At 37.5% G+C, this 21,445-nt stretch overlaps 1 protein-coding gene across 7 annotated transcripts in view; it reads right to left on the bottom strand.

Moving 5' to 3' along the window:
- The window catches only part of CDK14 (cyclin dependent kinase 14), a 307,407-nt gene that overhangs the window by 142,765 nt on the left and 143,197 nt on the right, over positions 1–21,445 (bottom strand). For all 7 annotated transcript variants that reach the window (XM_048950388.1, XM_048950391.1, XM_048950389.1 and 4 more), the window contains one exon: positions 16,265–16,388. In XM_048950388.1, coding sequence (XP_048806345.1) covers positions 16,265–16,388 — 124 coding nt within the window. The remainder of the gene's footprint in view (positions 1–16,264; positions 16,389–21,445) is intronic.

Below are 21,445 nucleotides of genomic sequence, written 5' to 3'. Positions count from 1 at the left end.
AGAGGAGCTTCTTTTTCTTAGGAATGGGAACAAAGTTTGCTTTTTCTGAAGAACACTCTGCACAAATACAGCATTTGCAATTATGAACACTTTCATTTGAAGACTCAAAATTAATGTAAATATCTCCCATCCCACTTGAAGCATGAAAAACATCCTCATCTTTCAGATATATTTACAGTTTAAAAGCAGAGCTACCAAAATATATACATATAAACACTGACAAGATTCTGCACTTCTTGTTTTGATGTTCCAGATGTGAACAGATGACAGTTACCATCTTGGGTTACTTTGGTGGGATTTTTTTGTTTGTTTGTTAAAAAAAAAATGCAGAAAAAAGCAAACAAAAAAAAATCTATGTATTTCATACCCTTTTGCACATTCAAATATGCTTACTCATGCAAAATTTATTTAACCACATCCTTCAAGTGAAAGGAAACTGAAGGGTAGGATTAATTAGCACAGCATGTTCGATCACTTTCTTTAAGGGTTCCCTGTCTGTTTCCATGGATACCCTACAGGAAGTGTGACAGTCTCCTTTGAAAAAGACAGAGCTCATGGGTGATCATCAAAACTTCAGATCTTAATGGCTACGACAAACAAAAGCCAAAAGGGAAATGGTGACATTACCAGGTGAAGGCACAGCATTTACATAGGGCTGCTTGCACCCTTCTTGCCTGTGAAGGGGCATAGATGGCTCACTGACAGTTGGTGAAGTCCCTCCTAGATCCAACAGCCTCCAAAATACAAAAGGTCACCATGCAGCCTGTGTCTGGCCTCGTCTGGAAAGGGGGAAGCCAAGAATAAGGCCCAGCGATTAAAGTTAGGTGGCACCGGCCCTGCTGAGTATAATTATGGCAACAACAGACACTCCTGTTATCCAGGGAGCTACTTCACTGGCTATTATTTATCCTAGCTGGAAGAACAAACTTTTCTCATGCATCACATGCCACCAACATCTACCTGTGCTGTGCCACAAAGCACAACTTTATTTTATATCATTCATCAAACAAGAGCTCATGTGATCCTGTAATGCCCTTTATTTAAAACACAGGCTGACTGACTATGCTGATGTATGGAATGGAATAGAGCGGAATGGAATATCTAATCCCAAGTGTCTGAGCTTTCCAGGACAACTCTAAAGCAAGAAGATATTTCCCTGCAAGGTAAACAATTTTCTCTGCTTCGTCTGGCTTTACCTTTTATCTCAGACCCACAGACTGTCTCTGATTTCACCTAGTATCAGTTAGTGATGTAACAAATTTATCTGTACTGATTTATCACCATTTTTAATTTATTTTATTTTACATGGCTTTTAAAAGAGGAAGCAGCTATATCCAGACTCAAATAGAGTTACCTTTGGTTGTGAGCACAAATATTAATATTTGATTTTTTTTGTCGCAGAATTACTTTCTAGTCAAATTCATGTGACAACCAGGAAGCCTTTGTTCAACAGTGAGCCTCATCCTACAGCTGACAAAGACAGTAATGCAAAAAGGAGGGCTTGCCAAGTATGTGCATTGTTTTCCTTTCCATTACACTTTAAATGTATTGATTTGTTTACTATTTTTATTTAAATGTAACAAAAAGGGCTTCAGTAAGGCATGCTGCAGCCAAAAAAAAAAAAAAAGACTGGTTTTTCTCTTTCATTGTTGTTTACCCTTGATTCATATTCTTTCATGCTTCCTTTCTTCAATTCCTGTTCATTTATTTTAATTTTTTTTTTAACTACTTTGAGGTACATGGTTTATTACCATTGTTCAGTAACAATATTAAAATATTAACATAATCTATTGAAGATCATGAAACAGAAGTAAAATGGGTGGAAACTGACATTGTTTCAACAAGACACTCGGCTCTCCACCCCAGAATTCAGCTCTTGGCAAGTAAATGTACTGAGCCTGAAAGTCCCTCTGCTGAACAGAAATCATCTGTCCCTTATCTGTAGCTTATCTGAGTTAAATTTCTTTCAACTATGATAAATTACCTACAGTATCCTTTGCCTGACTCCTAATGCAGCCACCAGTTCACGGTAGTGATATTCATTTACAAAAGTCACCCACTATCAGAGAGAGCCTAATTAGGTTCCCCGGTTAATATTCCCCAAATGCACTTGGGCAATGACTAGTCTTCCCAAGCAGAGAGCATGAGTCAACCTTCACAACACAGACAGCAATAAGTCAAACAAAAGGCATGTGTGTCTGACAGCCTGGGTTTTCCCACACTATCACTACTTGTTCTAATAAAAGATTATTTCTCCCTGCAAATCCTATCTCATGTATGCCTTCTGACAATCACAATGTAGATGATAATTAGTCTGGTCTTTGTAAAGGTCTCCACCATCCATTTGACAAACACAAGTTTGAGGAAAGGAAAATGCAGAAATATTTTTTCTGCTAACAAGAAATAAGAATTTACCCTGCGTGAAAAGCATTTTTCTTGTTTTAACAACTCAACATCAACTCTTTTGTCTACCTCCAAAGCTATCCACAAGACCATAGGTGTTTGTTGTATATTAAAGACCTCTTTGATTAATTTGACTGAAAACCATCCTAACTATAAAGCTGTTCATTTCTCTGCTTTAAAATCCTTTAAAAACTTTCTGATACATATTGAAAAAGCTGCTGATGCTGAACACACACAGTGACTGCCAAACTCATTCATTCTCCATTAGCAGAAAAGAACACGCAAACCATTCTGTTCCAATCAAAAAATAGGTGGCACAGAAGTGGAAAAGAATACACATTCCATTTTTGACATAGTGAAATTATATATATCACCATGACCCTCTGGGGCAGCATGAGTGTGTTCAAACTGCCTCTCCAATCTAGAAGCAGAAACATAATGGTGTGGGCAGGATAAAAAGAAAAACGAAAAGAAATCCACACTAACACTGCCAACACTGTAAACATGCACACGGCTGTGACAGCTCACAGAATTCAAGGACAGCAAGCAATTTCACATCAAAGATAATTTCTGCATTAATGAAAAGATCTGGATTTAAAAACATAAGATACATGCCCACGATATTTCAACTGTTCACTGTTTCAAATCTTGCTTTCTACTTTCTGGATTTTTACTTAATGATCCTTATTTTCTTCTGTCACAAAACATTCCACATGAAAATGATTACCTCTCCTCTTAACAGCATCCCAGCATGAACACACTACTTTGCTAATAAGGCTGCAAATGAAGAAGTCAGTATTGCTCATTCCACAGTTATGAAGTTTGAAGCAAAGAGTTAACAATGCCTGAACAGACAGTTTTACATTGGGAGGATCTGCAGAGAACAGGGAGGAAGTTCTAGAAAGGACAAACCAACAGAAAATATTTCTCAGTTGAAAATGAGAGGTAATATATTTGAGAATGTTTCAATATTCCCTGAGAAAAGAGAAAACTGGGAAGCAGCTGTGAATCAATGAGCATTGCACTGAACAGTTTGACTTTGGAACATAGGAACATTAGAAAAAAAATAACAACAAACAACAACATGGGATTTTAAAACATACGAATAAAGATCTTGCTGAAGACAACACAGGTTACATACTACTTTCATGCAGTTGTGAGGAGTAATGTTCTTGTTTCCCTATCATCAGACTTTTTTTCCTAACAAACCAAAGGAACTCAGAAAAGAAAACGTAAAGTGATTCAGACCATGAGGGAAAAATTGCTCTGCAGAGACAAAGAGAAAGCTCTGTGTGTACAATCTGGTGAAGTGTAATAGCCCATCAAGCACTGACCATAGAAATCAACATCTTACTGCAATGCTACGTGTGTTAACAATTGACTGTGTTCCCCATCTGGACAACTAAAAGCACGACTGTAAGAGCCAATTTTGGATTACTCCATCTCGGGACCAAGTTAAAATGAATCAACCTTTATCAGCTGCTATCTTGATAATTTATCATTCAATAAAATGCAGTAGGTACTTGACATATTGCATGAGACATGCTAAATAGGACATACTGGCAAGGAAATAAATAAGCTTTATCCAAGCTATTCAAGACTTATATTTGCAGAAAAATGTCGTGTAGACAAACTGCCTTCCCCTTTGTTCAGGTAAGGTTTGCTGAGGGGACTGAACACACACCAGACTCAAGTACACAACAGCAGTACTACTTAAATCTTTCCACTGCAATGTTTCATTAAATCTGACAGCTGAAGAACTGTTAAATAAGCATGCTTTGTTGCTAGTGTAGGGACTCACCAACATGCACAGAGAAACGTAAAAGGTAAGTTTCACCATGAGTTTTATATTCAAATATCTAAACTCAGTTGTTTACACTCAGGTAATTTTGTTTCTGAAGTGACCACACAGCACTGATCCTGACTGTTTCCATCAATGAGGACCAAGCTCAGTGCAATCAACCTGGGGCTGCCGGAACGGCTAAAAGGCAAAGATACTTTGGTGCCCATTAGAATGTTGCTGCATGGAGTGAGACAATACCATTTTGCTGATCCATCATTTCTAATTCAGAGGTAAAATATCCAGAGAATTTTGACAAAGATAACGGCCAGGATAAAAAGCCTATTAAAGTATCTGTAAATTTATTTACAAATGGGGAAGATCCCATGAATTAGTTTAGGCTAATTTAACAAGAGCAAGGATACATGAAAAAGCAAGTGTTAGAACATCGTTAATGCAATCTACAAACAATAATACCCATGAAAATCAGATCTGACAATTATTTCTACTTGTAAATAAAACACTGATAATACCATTTGTCAATACACACAAAAGTGAAATTTGTGAATCTCAATATGGGCACTGAAACACCAGTTCTTACAACGTGAGGCCAGGCCCACGCATGTATAAATGGCACCATTCTGCAACTAACAGATCTGCCAGCGCCTGGCCCCTGTGCTGCACAACCAATGCCATTAAGTTTGATATGCCTGAGCTTTCCAGCTGAGAGTACCCTGCCATGCATGTCCCTGCTGCAGGACACAGCTGCGCTGGTTCCACCTCACAGGCTTGGCGCCTGAGCCACGGCTGGCACAAATGGTTCTGCAGCTATGGGGAAGATTAACCCAGGCTGCTTCCAGGACCCATGCCAGACTGTTCATAGATAACACAGATACTCAGCTAATTCTTGGTGTTGCTGCAATACATTATTCTCTTAAACTTATATATTTTCTTAGCATGTAAAAAAATTGTCTTGGCTCTTCTGTGGAAGAAGTCTGGTATATTTTGCATGCACTACCACATCAGAACATACATTCAAATGCTAGATAATGCCTGCAGAATCTAAGAACACATCTGTCTGTACTGGCTTAAATCAGAGAAAAATGATCTGAAAAGATAAGGATAATACAGTACAAGCATTGATACAAAGCTAACAAAACAAAATGAAACAGAAGTCCATCCTATTCGAAGAACAAAATAACTATAAGAGACCTAAAGATTTTACTAAATTTTAACATTATTTTCACTTTGCCTTAAAGTGTGAGACCATTAAAAAAGCCTACGTAAGTATAGTTGCTTCGGTGGAGAAGCATTATAATGCAGCAGCATATTATGGCAGTGATCTCTGGAGCCTCAGATTCATCTGTTCATTTGAATTGCTCCTCAAAACTCATTTAATGTCTATGTCATCTTGAATTAGCTGAACCACAAATCTTACAAGGAAAGTTTTGTGAGAGACATTCCAATATGCTTAAGTCTAAATGATGATTTGACTTCACATCAGTAGTCAGGCATCTGTATTCCTGCAGAGCCACCTAATCAGTTCATAATACAATTTTGTCACAGAGAGAGAAGAAATGAAAACAGGCAATTTTGTTTTAAAAAATTTACATCGGAAATGCAATAAAGCTGTGGATTCTACAACATAATTTTGGAAAGAGGTAGTTAAAAAGCAAATGTTCCTCATATGGCATCTTTCTAGAAAGTGATACTGAAATGCCACTGTCAGAATGGCAAAATTGGACCAAATCTACTCTGTTACACAGATGTAACCTTACTAAGCAGATCCCTTTATCGAAGAAATGAAAATATTAGTAGTGAATCCAAAGCATTCTCCTCTCTGCTCTTTCAGACTATTGCTGTGCTTCTCCATGCAGTGCTTGATAGAAACTACTTCTAGAAGTGTCTGTCATGCTGTTAGTAATTTTGCAACATTTAATTTTCTCTTAAACCGCTTCTTGCATGTATGAACAAATTTGAGGCACGCAGGTGAGCACATCTTATTTTGATAATCCACTCAGCATCACATCCTGCAACCTGCATGGCTGTAATCTTCAGCACCATCCTGAGCAAAGAACTGTCACTTTCCAGAAGGTAAATTACAATTTTGTATTTATAAAGTACATTTCAGTAGGAATGCTTTTTTATTATTATTTGAGTTTTTTTCCTAAGGCCTACAGACAGTTTAAAGCTGAACTGAATGTCCGCCTTGCTTGAAAATTCCAGAATTTAGCATCAATTATGGTAACATCAACATAGTAAAGACATTTTCTTCTAGCGCTTCATAGTCATATAGAAGTATCTACTTCTATAATCAAATCTAGCCACTACAGTTAATAAGTAACTTAAATACCATTGTAATGAAATAGCTTTAAAACCAAATATAGCCACAGGAGTGAATACAAAAAAAAAAAAAGCGTTACTTGGAAGTGACTTTAAAATGAAATAAGATGAATGTGAGAATCATAGAATTCTTAGAGTTGGAAGGGACCTTTAAAGGTCATCTGGTCCATCTCACCTGCAACAAACAGGGACACCTACAGCTAGATCAAATAGCCCAGGGCCTGATCCAGACTCACCTTGACAGTCTCCAGAAACAGGGCATCCTCTCTGGTCAACCTCTGCCAGTGCCTCAGCATAACATACAGCAAGGAATACAGGCACTTGTTCATGGCTGGTGAAAATACACAGCTAATGGTTGTGACTGTGTTGAAAAACAGTGTTTTGTAACTGAGAATTTTCTCTATCCAACAGTGTTATCATGCTCTTTGTATCTGTTGTAGTTTCCAGGAAAATAAATAGGAGGCATTACTTTTGGCTGTAAAAGACTTTTTCCTCATACCAACTTAAATCTACTTTCTTTAAGCTTGAAGCCATTTCCCCCTGTTCTCTCACCACAGACCCTGCTATAGAATCTGTTCCCTTCTTTCCTCTAGGTCCCCTTTAGATACTGAAAGGCTGCTCTCAGGTCTCCCCAGAGCCTTCTTTTCTCCAGGCTGAACAGCCACAGCAATCTCAGCCTGGTGTTCTATCCCTTGGATCATTCATTTGTATGTTCATAACTAGGGGTGGGGATAATAGAGATGACACCTGAACATCTTCTTCTCCCGTATTTTCAATGGCTACAGAAAAAAAAAAATGCTAAAAATCCCCAGGGCTGCCAGGAAAATTCTCCTCTCAATACATGAGTAAGAATCACGCAACTGAAGAAATACAAATACAGCCAACATTGTAATTTTCAGAAGGAATGGAAAAAACTTGCATAAATTATTAAAAATTACCTAGATAAAATGTGAATCTAACACAAGGACTTAAAACACCTGGGACAAAAAAAACCCATGGCATAAATTACAGAGCTAACACTTCCTTAATATGCTATCTGAATCGTGGCATTATTTCATATCATGTTAAACAGTACATTTCTCTTAATGAACTGCCGTTCTCCTTTCATGTTAATCTTCTCTTTCCATATCAGTATTTTTGTTCTGAGTGATGATAAATTCTCTCTTCCTTAAGCCACACCCTTTCCCACTTACCCTTTCATTTTCCTACATTTTGCCATGTAAAATAAATCTGCATAATCAACAACACATCAAAGAAATTTAAATGATTTTAAAATTTGGTGCAATTTTCTCCTTTTATTATGTAATACGTTCTCCTAAATAAGGAAGCAATAAACAAAACCATGATCAGACCAATAAGTCCAAAAGGGAAAGCACTACTACACTAAATCAGGATGCCTGTATTCAAAAGCTTTACCAGGTGCACAGCAGGCATTCAGATATAGCTGCACTGACAAAAGCAGCTTGCCATTTTTCAGGCAGGAGACAACCACTCCTCAAATATCCCCATGGGCTGACGCACAGGAAGCTCCGTTTGGACTGAAGTTATCCTGGCTGCAGCTGCTCAGCGTGTCTGAAAATATCATGTGACATATTAAATTTCAGAAACCAGATTGGCAACACAGAATGCCAAGGTGTTTCTCTCTTAATTTCTAAGCTGAGAAAGGAGGGGAAACAAAGTTTTTAAGAAAGTTTGGTGCTTTAAAAATGGAGGTTTATAGCCACAGTATTTACAAGGCTACAGAGTAAGGCTAGAGAAGCAGCAAGATGTGTAGATATGAAAATGTGGTCACATGAACAAAATAAGGCTTTTTTTACGATGAAAGAAAATTTCTTGTTTCTACTGCCCAGATTCTAAATACATCTACACATTCCTGTGGATGAATGGGCTTCTCTTGTGGTAATAACTGCTGTGGTAATAATGCAAGGTCATAATCAGAACTGAGCGAGCTGCACTGCAGATGACATCTAAAGACCACGTTCTTCCTATGCACAAAACAACCAAACAGAATTTTTATCACAGTTGTTTTAATGGTGTCATAACCAACTTCCTTTATTGCCCTTAATGGATAATTAAGATGCTTTCCTCCTACTTAAAGGCTCAATATATCTCCAACTTGTAACAATGGGAAACTGGATTGAACCTTAAGTAATCTGAGATGCTTTTAGCAGGGGACTCATTTAGTGACTCAAGCCAATCTCCAGTTCCTTATTGGTTTAAAAACAAATTATTATTTTATTCCTTAGTATCCAATAATTCTACACAGTGTTTCTCAGTGGGAAGAACTCTGGTTATAAAATCTACTCACTACTATAGCAGAAAAGATCTGTATTTTCCAAGAATTTTATTTTCAACTGTTAAAAATCAGTCAGTGGAGACTGACATGGACAAAATTCAGTGTGTGGCTGACTCCAGACAGAAATCCTGTGTCAAATCTATTAATTCTCCATAGGCTAGCAAACCTAATTTCTGTCGATAAAATACTCTTCCTGCATCAACTCTCACAATGGCAGTTTTAAAATTAGATACGTCTGACACCTCAATAAAGCCATGAGATCAATGAAACAAAGGGGACAGAGGTCCACAATGGGAACTAAACTAAACTAAATATGCATGAGAAGCAAGAGGCACCACAACAGTACTAGGCTACAAATTCTCTGCCATCTTCCTCTCGCAAAAACAACGCACAAAAGAATTAATCAGCCCAAATACCAGAAATCAAATCCACCCCTTTGCACTGCTGCTGCTTGAGACTTCCTGCCACCTACACACCTCTTCTTGCTCCTTACCGCAAGCCTCTGCTGTGGAAACCATGAGAAAGTCACATGAGCTGCACAGGAAGGCCTTGCTTTGGGGCGGGAAGGGAGCAGCTTGGGCTAACCACAGCCATCAGTCAGTGGTGCTGTTAGTAGATAAAGTCTGGGGTGGAAGGACAGCTTGTTATCCTAGGGAAGCAAACAACCCTTGACAGGAGTCTCTAGGTACATCGTACTCACAGCTTCTGCAGCCTACAACTTTAATCCTTCCTCCAAGAGGAAACGAGCTTAGCTCATGAGCTTCTGGCTCCCTTCCTCTAGATGCAGAAAGCAGTGGGGTTACAAGGGTACTTTTTCACTGATTTGGTAGTATGCAGTCAGGATTAGGCCAGGCCAAATGCACACAGTCTGCTCTGTTGCTTCAGGCCTTGAGCCCAGAAGTATCAGCATTTCAGACACTATGACAGAGCCTTTCATCATGATCTTCAATAACTGATACTCTGCATTTGCGCAGAAAAAAAATAGCAGTTATCCATGCAATCTTTTATGCTATCCAACCTTTCATAGGAATGTATATGGTACAATCTTTTATGCTATCCAACCTTTCATAGGAATGTATATGGTACTTCATAAAGAAATTCCTTATGGGATTCTTTCTGTGGAAAAATTTTTTTTAATTCAAGTTATCAACATAGATTTAATCATTTTAACAGTCAACTAACTATACAGCAATAGTTTTGACGCTCGTGATAGATCTCCAACATGCACTCCATAGTAAAATCCATATGGAATTTCATGGAAACATACTCCCAAAGTCCCAAAGCATTAAAACACCAAGTTCCTCATGTACTTTCTCACTCATCTTACAGCATTAGAACTCTCTGGGACATTACCACAGCTTGTTTAAAGGGCTGAAATAATGAAAAATTGGGGCAGAGAAGGGACTGAAGGGGCAATTTCTACTCAAGCTTTAAAAAATACATTTAAAAAAAGAATAATAATATTAATAAATCAGTCAGTAAGTTTTCTTATCCTTGCAAATATATTCAAGCTAACAACATCTTCTAGAGTTGCTGTTTCATAGTTTGAAATAGTATTTTGTACTTCTGCCTGCATAAGTGCCTGCATAGTCTTGGCCTTACACTGTCTTAGGGAAATGGCACACTGAGAAAGTCAGTGTTTATGCTAAAAAGAATGGCACCCAATTGAAATATGGAACCACACAAGAGATACTTGCACTTGAAATAACAGCACAATCCAAAATGTAGACCAACCTTCCACATACCTTGTGCAATTCACCTATATTGCAGGCCTAGAGGAAAGACAAATGGAAAAAGTGACTGCAGGGAAGTTTCACCAATAAACAATTCCCTGAAGCAGGTTGATGAACTCACAGATAAAGCAGGAAAAGGGCCCTAATAATTTGGCCAGTTTCTTTCACAGTCTGAGGTGCTATGACCTCCTCACATGCAAGCCAAGGGTATGCTCATGCCCTGAGGAGTTTTTTCATACATCACTAGGTGACATGTGTCATACCTGCCCCTAAAAGCTCTGTAGATCTTTTATGTTACAACTTCTAATAATGACTATATGTTTCCAAGCCGAAAAGCATAATATCATTCTAACTAAATGATATGTAAGACAAATCATACTACAATCAGATGAACAGTCCACATTATCCCTAGAAGAGTCACAATATTAGGGACATAGTTGAAATTTTGGGATAGACAGTAACATACAGGGAGGCAAATTCTTCCTGAGAAGTACAACCTGGATGGTGGAATCCACTTCCCACCTCCTTGCTGAATGCTATAAGCTATTTAGAGATTTTGAGCTGCAATTAAGTATGATAATGTAGATGCAAACATAACTGATAATCTTGATTTAGATTAGCGTACACAAAACATAAATAGGAGCTATTGTGCAAAGAAGGACTTGATTCATTGTTTTTACAGAGGTGGTGGTTGATCAGCCCCAGAACATCTTTCCAGCTCTTTTTAAAAGTGGAAACAGCATTCACCTTCCCTTAGTTACTAGGGACCTAGTCTAGTTGATACAGCTTTGCTAAAATGACAGAGAAGAGCCTCATGGTAACATAAACCATCCTGGTCAGTACCCTACAGATGCCTCCTGTGTGGTCCCGGGAATGTGCATGAGTCAAGACTATTGAGAAGATCCTTGACTCAGTTCTCTTCCACTCACTTCTCTCCTCCCTGAACCCTGTTTCAGAAAACAAAAACTGTGAAATTTTATTTGTGAAGACCAAGACAAGGAAGTCATTGAGTACTGCATCCCTATGTGAGTCTGCTTCCTCACTTAGCAAAGGGCCATCATGTTCCACAACTGCATATTTCTTCTCTTATTTTCCTTCAGCCCCCTACTTTTGCCTCCTCAGCAGTCTGTTGCCTTCTACTTCACCTCAACCCATTTTCCTCTCAGGTGCCTTAATCTTCTCACAGAATGCAGAGCTGCTGCCATCTAAGCCCCTTCAACATCTTGGACCCTTCTGCATGAGTATCACTCAGAAGCACCGTCATGCAGTGCTAAAAGATAATATGCCTGGCAAGGTTTGTTCTGTATTTGCTCCTCTAGTCTTTGATACACGTCTTTCAGAGTTCTGATGCTGAAAAAGGGATCACTGAAATAACACAACATACTGCTTACAATGTGTGCTTCGTGTATAAATAAACCAAAGAAGAATGATTTTTCAGTATGAATACAAATCACTCGTGTCCTTAATTAGCTGTTTTGCTTAATTATCAATCATCCAATCACAAGTAATGTTTGAAAAATACATTTTCTTAGTGTTTAGTCTTTGAGCTCATACTCTTGTCCACTGCTGTATGGTCATTTGACACTCTAGAGTTAACACAAATGCATTTATTCTAGATACACACTTTGCTTTCAAAGCTGCTCAATGACTTTTGTAAACAGAAGCTCAAAGATAATTTTTTCTAAGTCAATACACATCCAAAGGCCAAACAAACACATCTGTAAACAGTGTACAGAAAAGTTAAAGCGAAGAAATTACTAACCAAAGCCTTAGCAACAGCTGTGCAGCCCAGTCTATGTGGTAAATAGCAACAAAAACAAGCTCCATTCATTTAAGTTTGTAATTGCTTAAGGTGTTACTCATTAAAGGTTTACAATACTTTATTTCTAGTCCAGACAGACATATGTGCTGGAAGGAAATAAAAATAGAGACAAATTTACACTATAGAATCAAAAATAATTTTCACATTTATTCAATCATTTCATAACAAAAAAAACCCTAATACACTTTAATTTCCTCTGGAATTTTAATTAGATTGAAAAAAGAATGCAGGAAGTTCAAGGACTATTTTTCAGAGCAGTAATTATTCAGGTAGTAGTCTTCCCTATTATATCTTCTGAAGAAAAGCCATTTTTTATACCTCATGAATTTTTAATTTGATAAGGTCTCTGTGTTGTGTTATCCCTTTTCATTTTGCTGCTGTATTCTCATAAATGTTCATTTCCCAGCAGCTATAGCACAAGAGCAGCAAAGCAGGCTGCCGCTCAGCCGAACAAAGGCGCTCCCACACAGCCGAGTGTCAATGTCTGGGAGCTGTGCAGTAGAAAAACACATGCCCACAGTTGCTCAAAGATTCCACTTGAGCTGCAACGCAATGCACTGCAGGCATGAATAGCCTTTCTTTTACCTTGTTTATTCAAGAACTCTGATCTAGTACAGCCTGCTTTTAAGTATTTGATATCCTATGCTGAGGAGACTAAATAAGCCTCACTCCAAATTAAGAACCTTCAGTCAAGCTATTGTTTTTTTGTAAACTTATGAAACCAAAATATAAAGGTCTTCTCCTTAGAGACAAAAAGGCCTTTGCTCTAGGATTTCATATTTATTGTGCTGGCAAAGTCAATCCTATCTCTGACAGAAACTGATTTTTTGATAGGTTCTTTTCTGCCCTGAGTGCATTTAAAAACAAAGATCTCATTTCTCTAATTTCCATACTGCTTCTCATGTAATTAATCAAAAGCATAATCTAAACCAACTTCCTCTCCAAGCACATTGTCATGAATTAGGAAATTGTGGGAGAAAAACATAAAGAGAAGCAAACCTCTATTTTACATCTTGTTTAAGAAGTAAATGCACACATGTATGCCTGTGTGCGCACACGTGTGCGCTCTCATTTCTCATGCCTCCAGTGAGAGAGGTCACAACCCTTCAGACTTCAACCCCATCACTTCTAATTTTTCAACTCGGTTCTCAGAAGAGAAATTCAACCCATCTGGTTTTCAATTTTACAAGGTCATCAGCCATGAAAGAAAATACAGCTTGAAAAAAAACAGAGACATATAATCTCCTCTCAGTATATAAGAGTAGATTACACAGATGTTTCTGTTAGGTCAAGACAAACTACAAGCAGAAAAAAAAAAAATCCTTACCACATTATTATACATTTGTACACCTACTACTGGTTATTTCTTTCTGCTTTTGCCTTCCACGTTTCTATTCTTCATTTCATATGCAAAATTGTCAACCTTTAATTTCTGCCAATACGAAGCTGAGAAAATCTTGCCTTTGGTGTCACTGAAGGCACATTTGGCCTAGTGCTGCACTGAGGCAAAAAAAGACAGTTCTATTTCCTACTACAATGGGGTGAAAGCAGGCAAAGCAGAACAAACACCCCAGTCTTTCTTCTGTTTTGCTGGCCACAACAGCCTGCACACCCAGAGAACAATCAATTGTGCATCTGAGCTGGACACTGCACTGATCAGCTCACATTTCCAACACATTGCTTAGAAGTGCTGGTGAGAGGCTTTTAGTTTGTTTTCTTAATAACGTGGCTGAAAAGTCAGTAGGCTCCCTGCCCACAATCAAAAAACAGAGGCTACTGAACTTTGCCCAAGGCTACTGTGGAATTTAGCAGAGGCCACTGACTTTTTCAAACTTCTAATTTTCTCTTAATTTTTAATAGGTTTTAATAGTGAAATCCAGAGATTTCACTAAACATTATAACAAAACGTGAAGACCTAAGACTGGTTACTCTGATGTGTCTTATCAGACAAGTTGCTTGAGAGGAATTTCATTATACTACAAATGGAGCAGTACTTACCCAACGAATTTAATCAAGGTGGGACTGTTTTACCTTTATATTACTGAGTACATAGCAATGCCTTGCAGTCTAAGATGAGAATCAGTGTCATTATATACATTTACTAACCAACCTAACATGGGTTTCAAGCTCAAGAGAGACTATAACCAGAGAAACAAAAAGTGAATGCAAAGTTACAATGGATTTGACTGTATATGTATCTGATAGATGATTATTTTATTACTTCTTATTATCGTGGCTAACTTATTATAGCAGATTATTTTCTAGGGGGATATTTTTTTAAATAGTTATTCTTCTGGAATGGACTTTTCCTTTCTTTTTAAAAAGCTTCAAATTGGACATATAGCTTCAGGGGGAAAATAAAGAAAAGAAAGAAATAAAATAAAATACAAAGCATCATATGATCATATGAAGCACTCAAAATAACAAAAGAGACTGCAAGATTATCAACAGATTTCCCAGTATCCTCCAAATTGGAGGACCATCATAGTAACATCCTAAAGAATTTATAATGTAGATATATTCGGGGATATTCCAGATAACTGCACAGTGTATTGCAGATATAAATGACATTAAAAAAAAAACTAGCCATTTCAAACAAACAGCACAACACCTGCAACAGAGAATTAATTTATACTTCTGCTACAATCAAAAGCACTCTCACAATTCATATGCTGCATTAATTTAAGAATAAAAGATGTGGGAAAGCTTATTTAAAACATTTAAGAAGCTTTTGGTATCTTCCAAGTTTTGAGAAACAGTAACAGAAAACCATGTGAAAAAATAGATATATATTTTTTTAACTTAGTGCTCTTTCTTTAACCACCTCACAATCTACAGGCCAATCAAGTTGTGGAGCATGTCTACCTGAACTTCCTTCCCTTCTCCAGCACTGCAAATACACACCAAACTGTTAATTGGAGTAATACTAATTAAAAGACAAAAAACATGACTACATCAACAGTGAAATTGCCAATTAGCACATAAGGCTTCCTCATTACTGCTGGTGAATGAAATGTGAAGCCTCATGTGGATAGCAGTCATAAAAATAAAAGACATTTCAAAAAAGCTGATAGGCCACATTTTCAGCTTATATCAGAAGCTCTGCTGGAATCAGTAAATGAAAACTTGACCTACAGGAGAAAGACAAGTTCCTACATGTTGTGAAAACCACTAAAGAATTACACTGTCATGTTCCACATCTCACAATCATTTTTGTAAGAAAGAGTACTGCTCCAGTGCATCCACTAGAAAGTACTTTAAAATACATTTATAAAGACAAAAAGGGCAATCTTTCAGTGGACAATTTCCCATGCCTTTATACTCCACATACATACTCCTACTTCATATATATACTCCCCAGAAGGGACTAAGAATGGATACTGAAAGCAATCCAGATGATCTTAGTTTCCTTTCATCTTTAGAAAGAATAAATATTCTTATATCCTTCAGTCTCTTTCAATCAATCATCATTTTATAAAAGTTACTCCTACTTCCAGATCTCCACAACCCTAAAGCTGCTTGTATCAAGTGCTTGCGTTCTTCACATATTCTGTATTTCCTCAACTCTTGCTCCCTCTTTCTTCATCTCTCCTTTTCAAAGGTTCTGAATTCTAATTCAGAGGTCTCACAGGAAGAAAAACCGAACTACTACCAGCATTATTTTTCTGGTGAGAACTGGAGTATATATTTGTTTTTCATTTGCTCCCTTTTAATCAAGCATTTTGTTGACCATAATCAATTTCTTCGCTCAGGAGAAAAATGTGCAATTATCTACAATAAAGAACGTGTGTCTAAGGAATAGGGTGGGGGGAAAGAGAAATCAATGGAACCATCTGTCTGACATTCCTACAACATTATAAGAGACTTGTAATTAACTGCTTGCCTACCAAAGTCTGCCAGCTTTAACTCCCCCGTGTCACTGATCAGAAGATTCTGTGGTTTCAGGTCCCTGTGCAAAATGTAACGCTGGTGGATGTAAGACAGTCCTCGCAGCAACTGAAATAAAAATAACTGAAAAAGAGGGGGACAAAAAATGACCTCTGTTAATATTTTGCATATAACCACAGATGATTGCTTCACAGTATGCAGGATGCTTGCATATTGTGGTAACATTGTGTTAGAACTCCTCCCAAACTGTGTAATTCCCACCCCAATTTAACACATGAAATGTCCATCTAAAAGGTATTACTTTGCAAGGACTAACCCCATTTTTCAAGCCCTGCTATATTATAGATTCTACTTGCCTACGTTAAAAAGAACAAGAACAATATAACCATGTGCAGAAGGCTCAGTTCCTACCAAATTATAATTATATTCCATTTACCCATATGGCCTTAGAGATTAGGTGGTAGCCTGAAGACAGATGTGTATCTTCTCTAATTATAGGAAACAACAGTATGGGGTGGATAGGAGTGGGGAGATAAGGCTGGGGGATGGAACACTGAAGCTAAAACAAAGAAATTAATTGTATAACAATAATGCCTGTGTACCCAAGCAAATCCCCAAGTAGGGGAGGTTTCCCTTTTTAAAGCTTTTTATGGGAGTTATTTAGGTACATTTCATAAAGAAATAGTAATTCTTAACAAGCCTAAAGATGACTTTTTAATTACACTTATAAAAGTTTTTGAAGTAGATTTAGATAAAACCCAACTCATTCCCCAAGGATTTTTTTTAACCCTTCGCTATGCTCTACAAATGTATCCCTAGAGCTAAGTATTAATGCTGTATATTTTTGAAATTTACAATTATTAGCAAAGACAAAAAAGATGGAGAACTTTTGTCCTCCCCTTTTCATCTTCTCTCCCATCACCCTCCTGCATTCTAGTGGTGTCTGATGGAAAAGGTCGTAAATCTTATCCTAGCAGACTTCTGTCAATACAAAGGGTGGGTGAAGAATTGCTTCCTAGGAGCTTTCTTTGCACTCTGAAAAATGTATTGAAATTTATTGAAAAATTACACAGATAATTCCTATTGCCTGATGTAGTCAAAGGAATACAGTTTCCAAGTGGAAACAGAACAAGCATGTCTAATACCAAAAAGATGGGATATTCAAGAGTGGATACGGACCTTGTGACCCACAGCTCACTGGCTGGTGAAATGTGCTCTCCTGTGAAATCCACACCAAAGATTTGAGGAAAGTCAACCCGCATGCATGAGACTCTCTAATTAACTTGCAACACAAGCATCCTATTTAGTGACTGCTGAAGTGAGGAGACATTATAGAAGGGGTTACAAAATCTGATTATAGAAGAGAATAAAGGCTGACATGAAAGAAACAGAAATGTCATGTTACTGCAGTTGAGATGAATTTAATTGCATTTCTTTTTTTTTTTCCTCCAAGTGCAGACACAATAACTGTACGTTCAGCTATTTAGCCAGGGCGCAAAGAGCCATATCAATCACTTTCTTGCCAGAGCTGGGTCTAACAATGTGCTGAGGAAACTTAACAGCAAAAGACAGAAATAAAAGAAAGAATAGCAGGAAAGTCATACATAACATGCACATTCCTTTTTAGAATTGTGGTTAAAATGGAATTCATAGTGCACAGAATCTATCTTAAGGGCAGGAAGAAGAAATGGCTTTCATTACAGCCTTAAAAAATAAATTCTATTAAATCACTTTCAAATACTTTTTTAATAAAATATATGGTAAATAGCCATTTTGCTAAACCAACTCAATTGTGTTAAACTTCAACTATTATTTTTAAATATGCAAAGAAATGTCAAACGGCACATTATCTCACAGCATTATGGTCTTTATAATTAAAGTGTATTAACTAGTGTGGCTTTTCATTTGGCTTTAATGCAGAGTCAAGTGATTTGACATGACACACTGCACTAAGAAAAAAACCAGTAATTTTGCAGCCAACCAGCACAAACATACACTCTTGAAGACAACACTGGAATATGAGCTTATTCCAAACTTCTGGACACGTCGTTCTTGTGAAGTACTTTCACAAAAGTCAATTAACTCAGTCCCATACACTATATGAATTGTTTCCTCTTTGGATGAAGATCATAAGAGAGAAGGGGAGAAATCTCCCTGAACTCATTGCAGGGTAAACTTTGCCAAGTTTTTGCTGTCTTCTCTTTTCCCCCTCAGTGGTGTTTTACTTTGGTTTTATGAAACGTGAGAAGATTTAAGTGAAAATATGAGCCTAACTCTTGGCAGTATTCTGCAAACTGTGTGTCCTTTGGGACTGCCTGGAAAGGGAGAACAGCAGAAAAGACTGTGTTTCCAATTGTTACCCACTCAAAGAGAAGAACAAATGAATTGGAAAGAATTGTTTCTCATGCCTCTGGAAACACCTTTTAGGCAAGTAATCTCCACCGCATTCAAGGAAAGCTCTGTATGAGAAACCTCTCTGCTTCCCTTCAAAGCTATCTGTGTTATTTTCATAAGAACAGAAATTAATTCCAAATTAGGTACCTTTACCTCTTATATGCATATACAGTTGACCTGAAATCAGCATGCCCCCAAAACCACGGTCAAATCCTCATTTAACCTGTTCTTTGCTCAACTTCCTCCATCTTGTTCAACTCTGACAGCACTGAAACCTCATCCTGGGGCTTCTGTGGGGGTTGTGAACAGGTCCCTCAACTAACATCTCCTGTCAACTCTGCTGAAGGCTCAGCCACCATAGGACTACAGCCCTCTAGACCAAAAGACAACTGTAAAAAAAGTCATGCCAATATCAACTTTATGTCAACGGGCTTTTTGTGAGAGGAGAAATTATACAGAAGAGATTTGTGGCTCTTGAGCTTGAATGTTACTAGCTTTAAAATTTCCACTGTTGTAAACAAAGCTATATAGCCTTCAAATAACCTGTAATAGAAAAGTTGGGACATTACTTGTGTACTGTTTGCTGTTTATTACTAACAATGGAGATACGGTGATAAAATGAGAGACTCATAAAATGATAAGGCTTGTTGTGATGAAAACTGGAAGAGAAAGAAAACAGAAGCAGGATAAGTCTATAGAAATAAGGCTTTTGGGAAGATTTAATCTTGTGCTAGGACACTCAACAGCTTTCATATTCATACAAAAAATGCATATATATAATTTGGGTTTCAGGCCTTGCTTATTTAGGATACCTGGTAAAAAAACAAACAAACAAACAAGCTTTTTCAGCCTAAAATATTACACTGAGTTTTCACTTTAATCTGAGCTACATGTTCTGATGAAGAATTTTCATTGTCGCAGTGAGAAAAATGCACGCAGGTCAAAGCCAATCTGGAGCTTATAGACTGTGATATTAAAAGATCATTAGCACACTTTAAAACTTACAAGAGAAAGTTATCAATGACACAAAATTACTGGCATCTATAACAAATTAACCTAGTTTTATGGTGTATGTCCTGGTGGCCACTTGAGCTACACGTAACTTTTGATCAAATGCCTGTTTAAGCCAATTAAATACTTTGAGAGACTTGCCAGCTGCTTGGCTTTACAGCCCTGCTTTCGTGGTGTTTTTGTGAGTCTGGGCAGGCATACAAGCTAGACCACTGTACAGCTGCAAGATAGCTCATGCACAGCAAAATGCTTTACTATCTTGTTGGCCCCTGAAAGTCACATAGGATCTTGAGTTCTTCTCATCCAAATGAACATATAAACTAAGCATTAACACAGGCTATCCGAAGCACACCTACAGGGTAAGACTGCTGGGAGTTAATGCTTTCTGGCATAGTCTCAGATAGCTCTGAAAAGTATAACGATAAAAGGGGGATGACCACATACAGATGATCTGTGTAGAGCTTGCCCAGATGAGGCCACATAATTGCTTTCCATTCCCAGAGATGGTAAATAGAGTTTCTGGCAAAGCATGTTGAAGTAAGTGAAAAGCAGGAAATAATTCACAACATTGCCAAACAGATCCTCCAGAAAATGCATAATTTCAACACAGTGTCTGCTGAGGCATCGAGGATCTCAATGACAGTAAAGATGCTGCCCCAGAGGCCTGCGGGGGATTTTTTAAAGAGAGGAATTGTCTTTTACTGATGACATGGAGTGATTTCTGAATGAAGCTAGCATTTGAACTCCCTTACCCCATGCTTTATTGCGAAAATAAAGAACCTGGCCCTAGATACAAAAGTAGAAAATAAATGAAACCTTTTAGTCTATAGAAAATGCACAGAAATCTTTGTAGCAAGAAAACAGAAATGGAGCTGAGCTAAGCTGGACCTTAAGTTCAAATCAGTGGGTCAGAAGAAAGCTGAAGTAAAAGTAGATTAATGTGCCAATCCTTTAGCAAACTCACATCACTGTATTAACATAGCTACTTTCAAAAAATAATACACAATACTGCACAAGCTCTATCATCACTGATAACACAAATGCTCCTGCTTGCTCTATGTATTAATGCACACCAGCTGGGTATCACATAATCATTTGAATTCTCTTGTGTGCATTTGGCATCAATCAATATTATATTCAGTCTTAATAAGCCATGAAATCTAACAATGCCAATAAAAGTAACCCAACTCAGGACACCTTATGCTTGCAACCATCATACTTTTCCCATGCAGTACAATCACACAACCTTAGAAACAAACTCGACCAAACACTGTGCTCAGCTAGGTTTTGGTTTACTACATGGTTTGGGAATTTTTGATCTAGTTGTCTTAAGCCATTAGCATATGAAAAACCTACCTGGTAATATTTATTAACACTGAGACAATGAGAAATATCAGTGTGACTTCGGCTAATGTGCCAAAAGCTGAACATGTATGATATTTAACCACTGCTGGTTTTGCTATTCTTTTATCTCCTTCTAACCAGGATAATACAAAATTAAACACAAGTTTTCACTTCTAAGAATGTCCTGGGGAAATACCTAATTTTTTAGGTCAAAGCTTCATAGACTCTCTTGCAGTCAGATGAAGAAATTCCAGGAATAAAGTGTTGACTTGAGATGAATTTGAGTCCTGAGGAATAAATGATCTTATCTGAATAAAAAAATTGTTAGCTATTTGAACCATGACCATAAGCAGCTTTATATAATAAAAGATACTCCTCTTTGACCTTCCTCAAATTGAATTCTCTCAAGAAGAATTTTAAAATACTTCTGT

The sequence above is a fragment of the Lagopus muta genome, chromosome 7 (assembly GCF_023343835.1).
Source record: "Lagopus muta isolate bLagMut1 chromosome 7, bLagMut1 primary, whole genome shotgun sequence".
Classification (NCBI taxonomy): domain Eukaryota; kingdom Metazoa; phylum Chordata; class Aves; order Galliformes; family Phasianidae; genus Lagopus; species Lagopus muta.
Note: the sequence above shows the minus strand (reverse complement) of the source record. Positions and strands in the feature narration are given on the sequence as shown.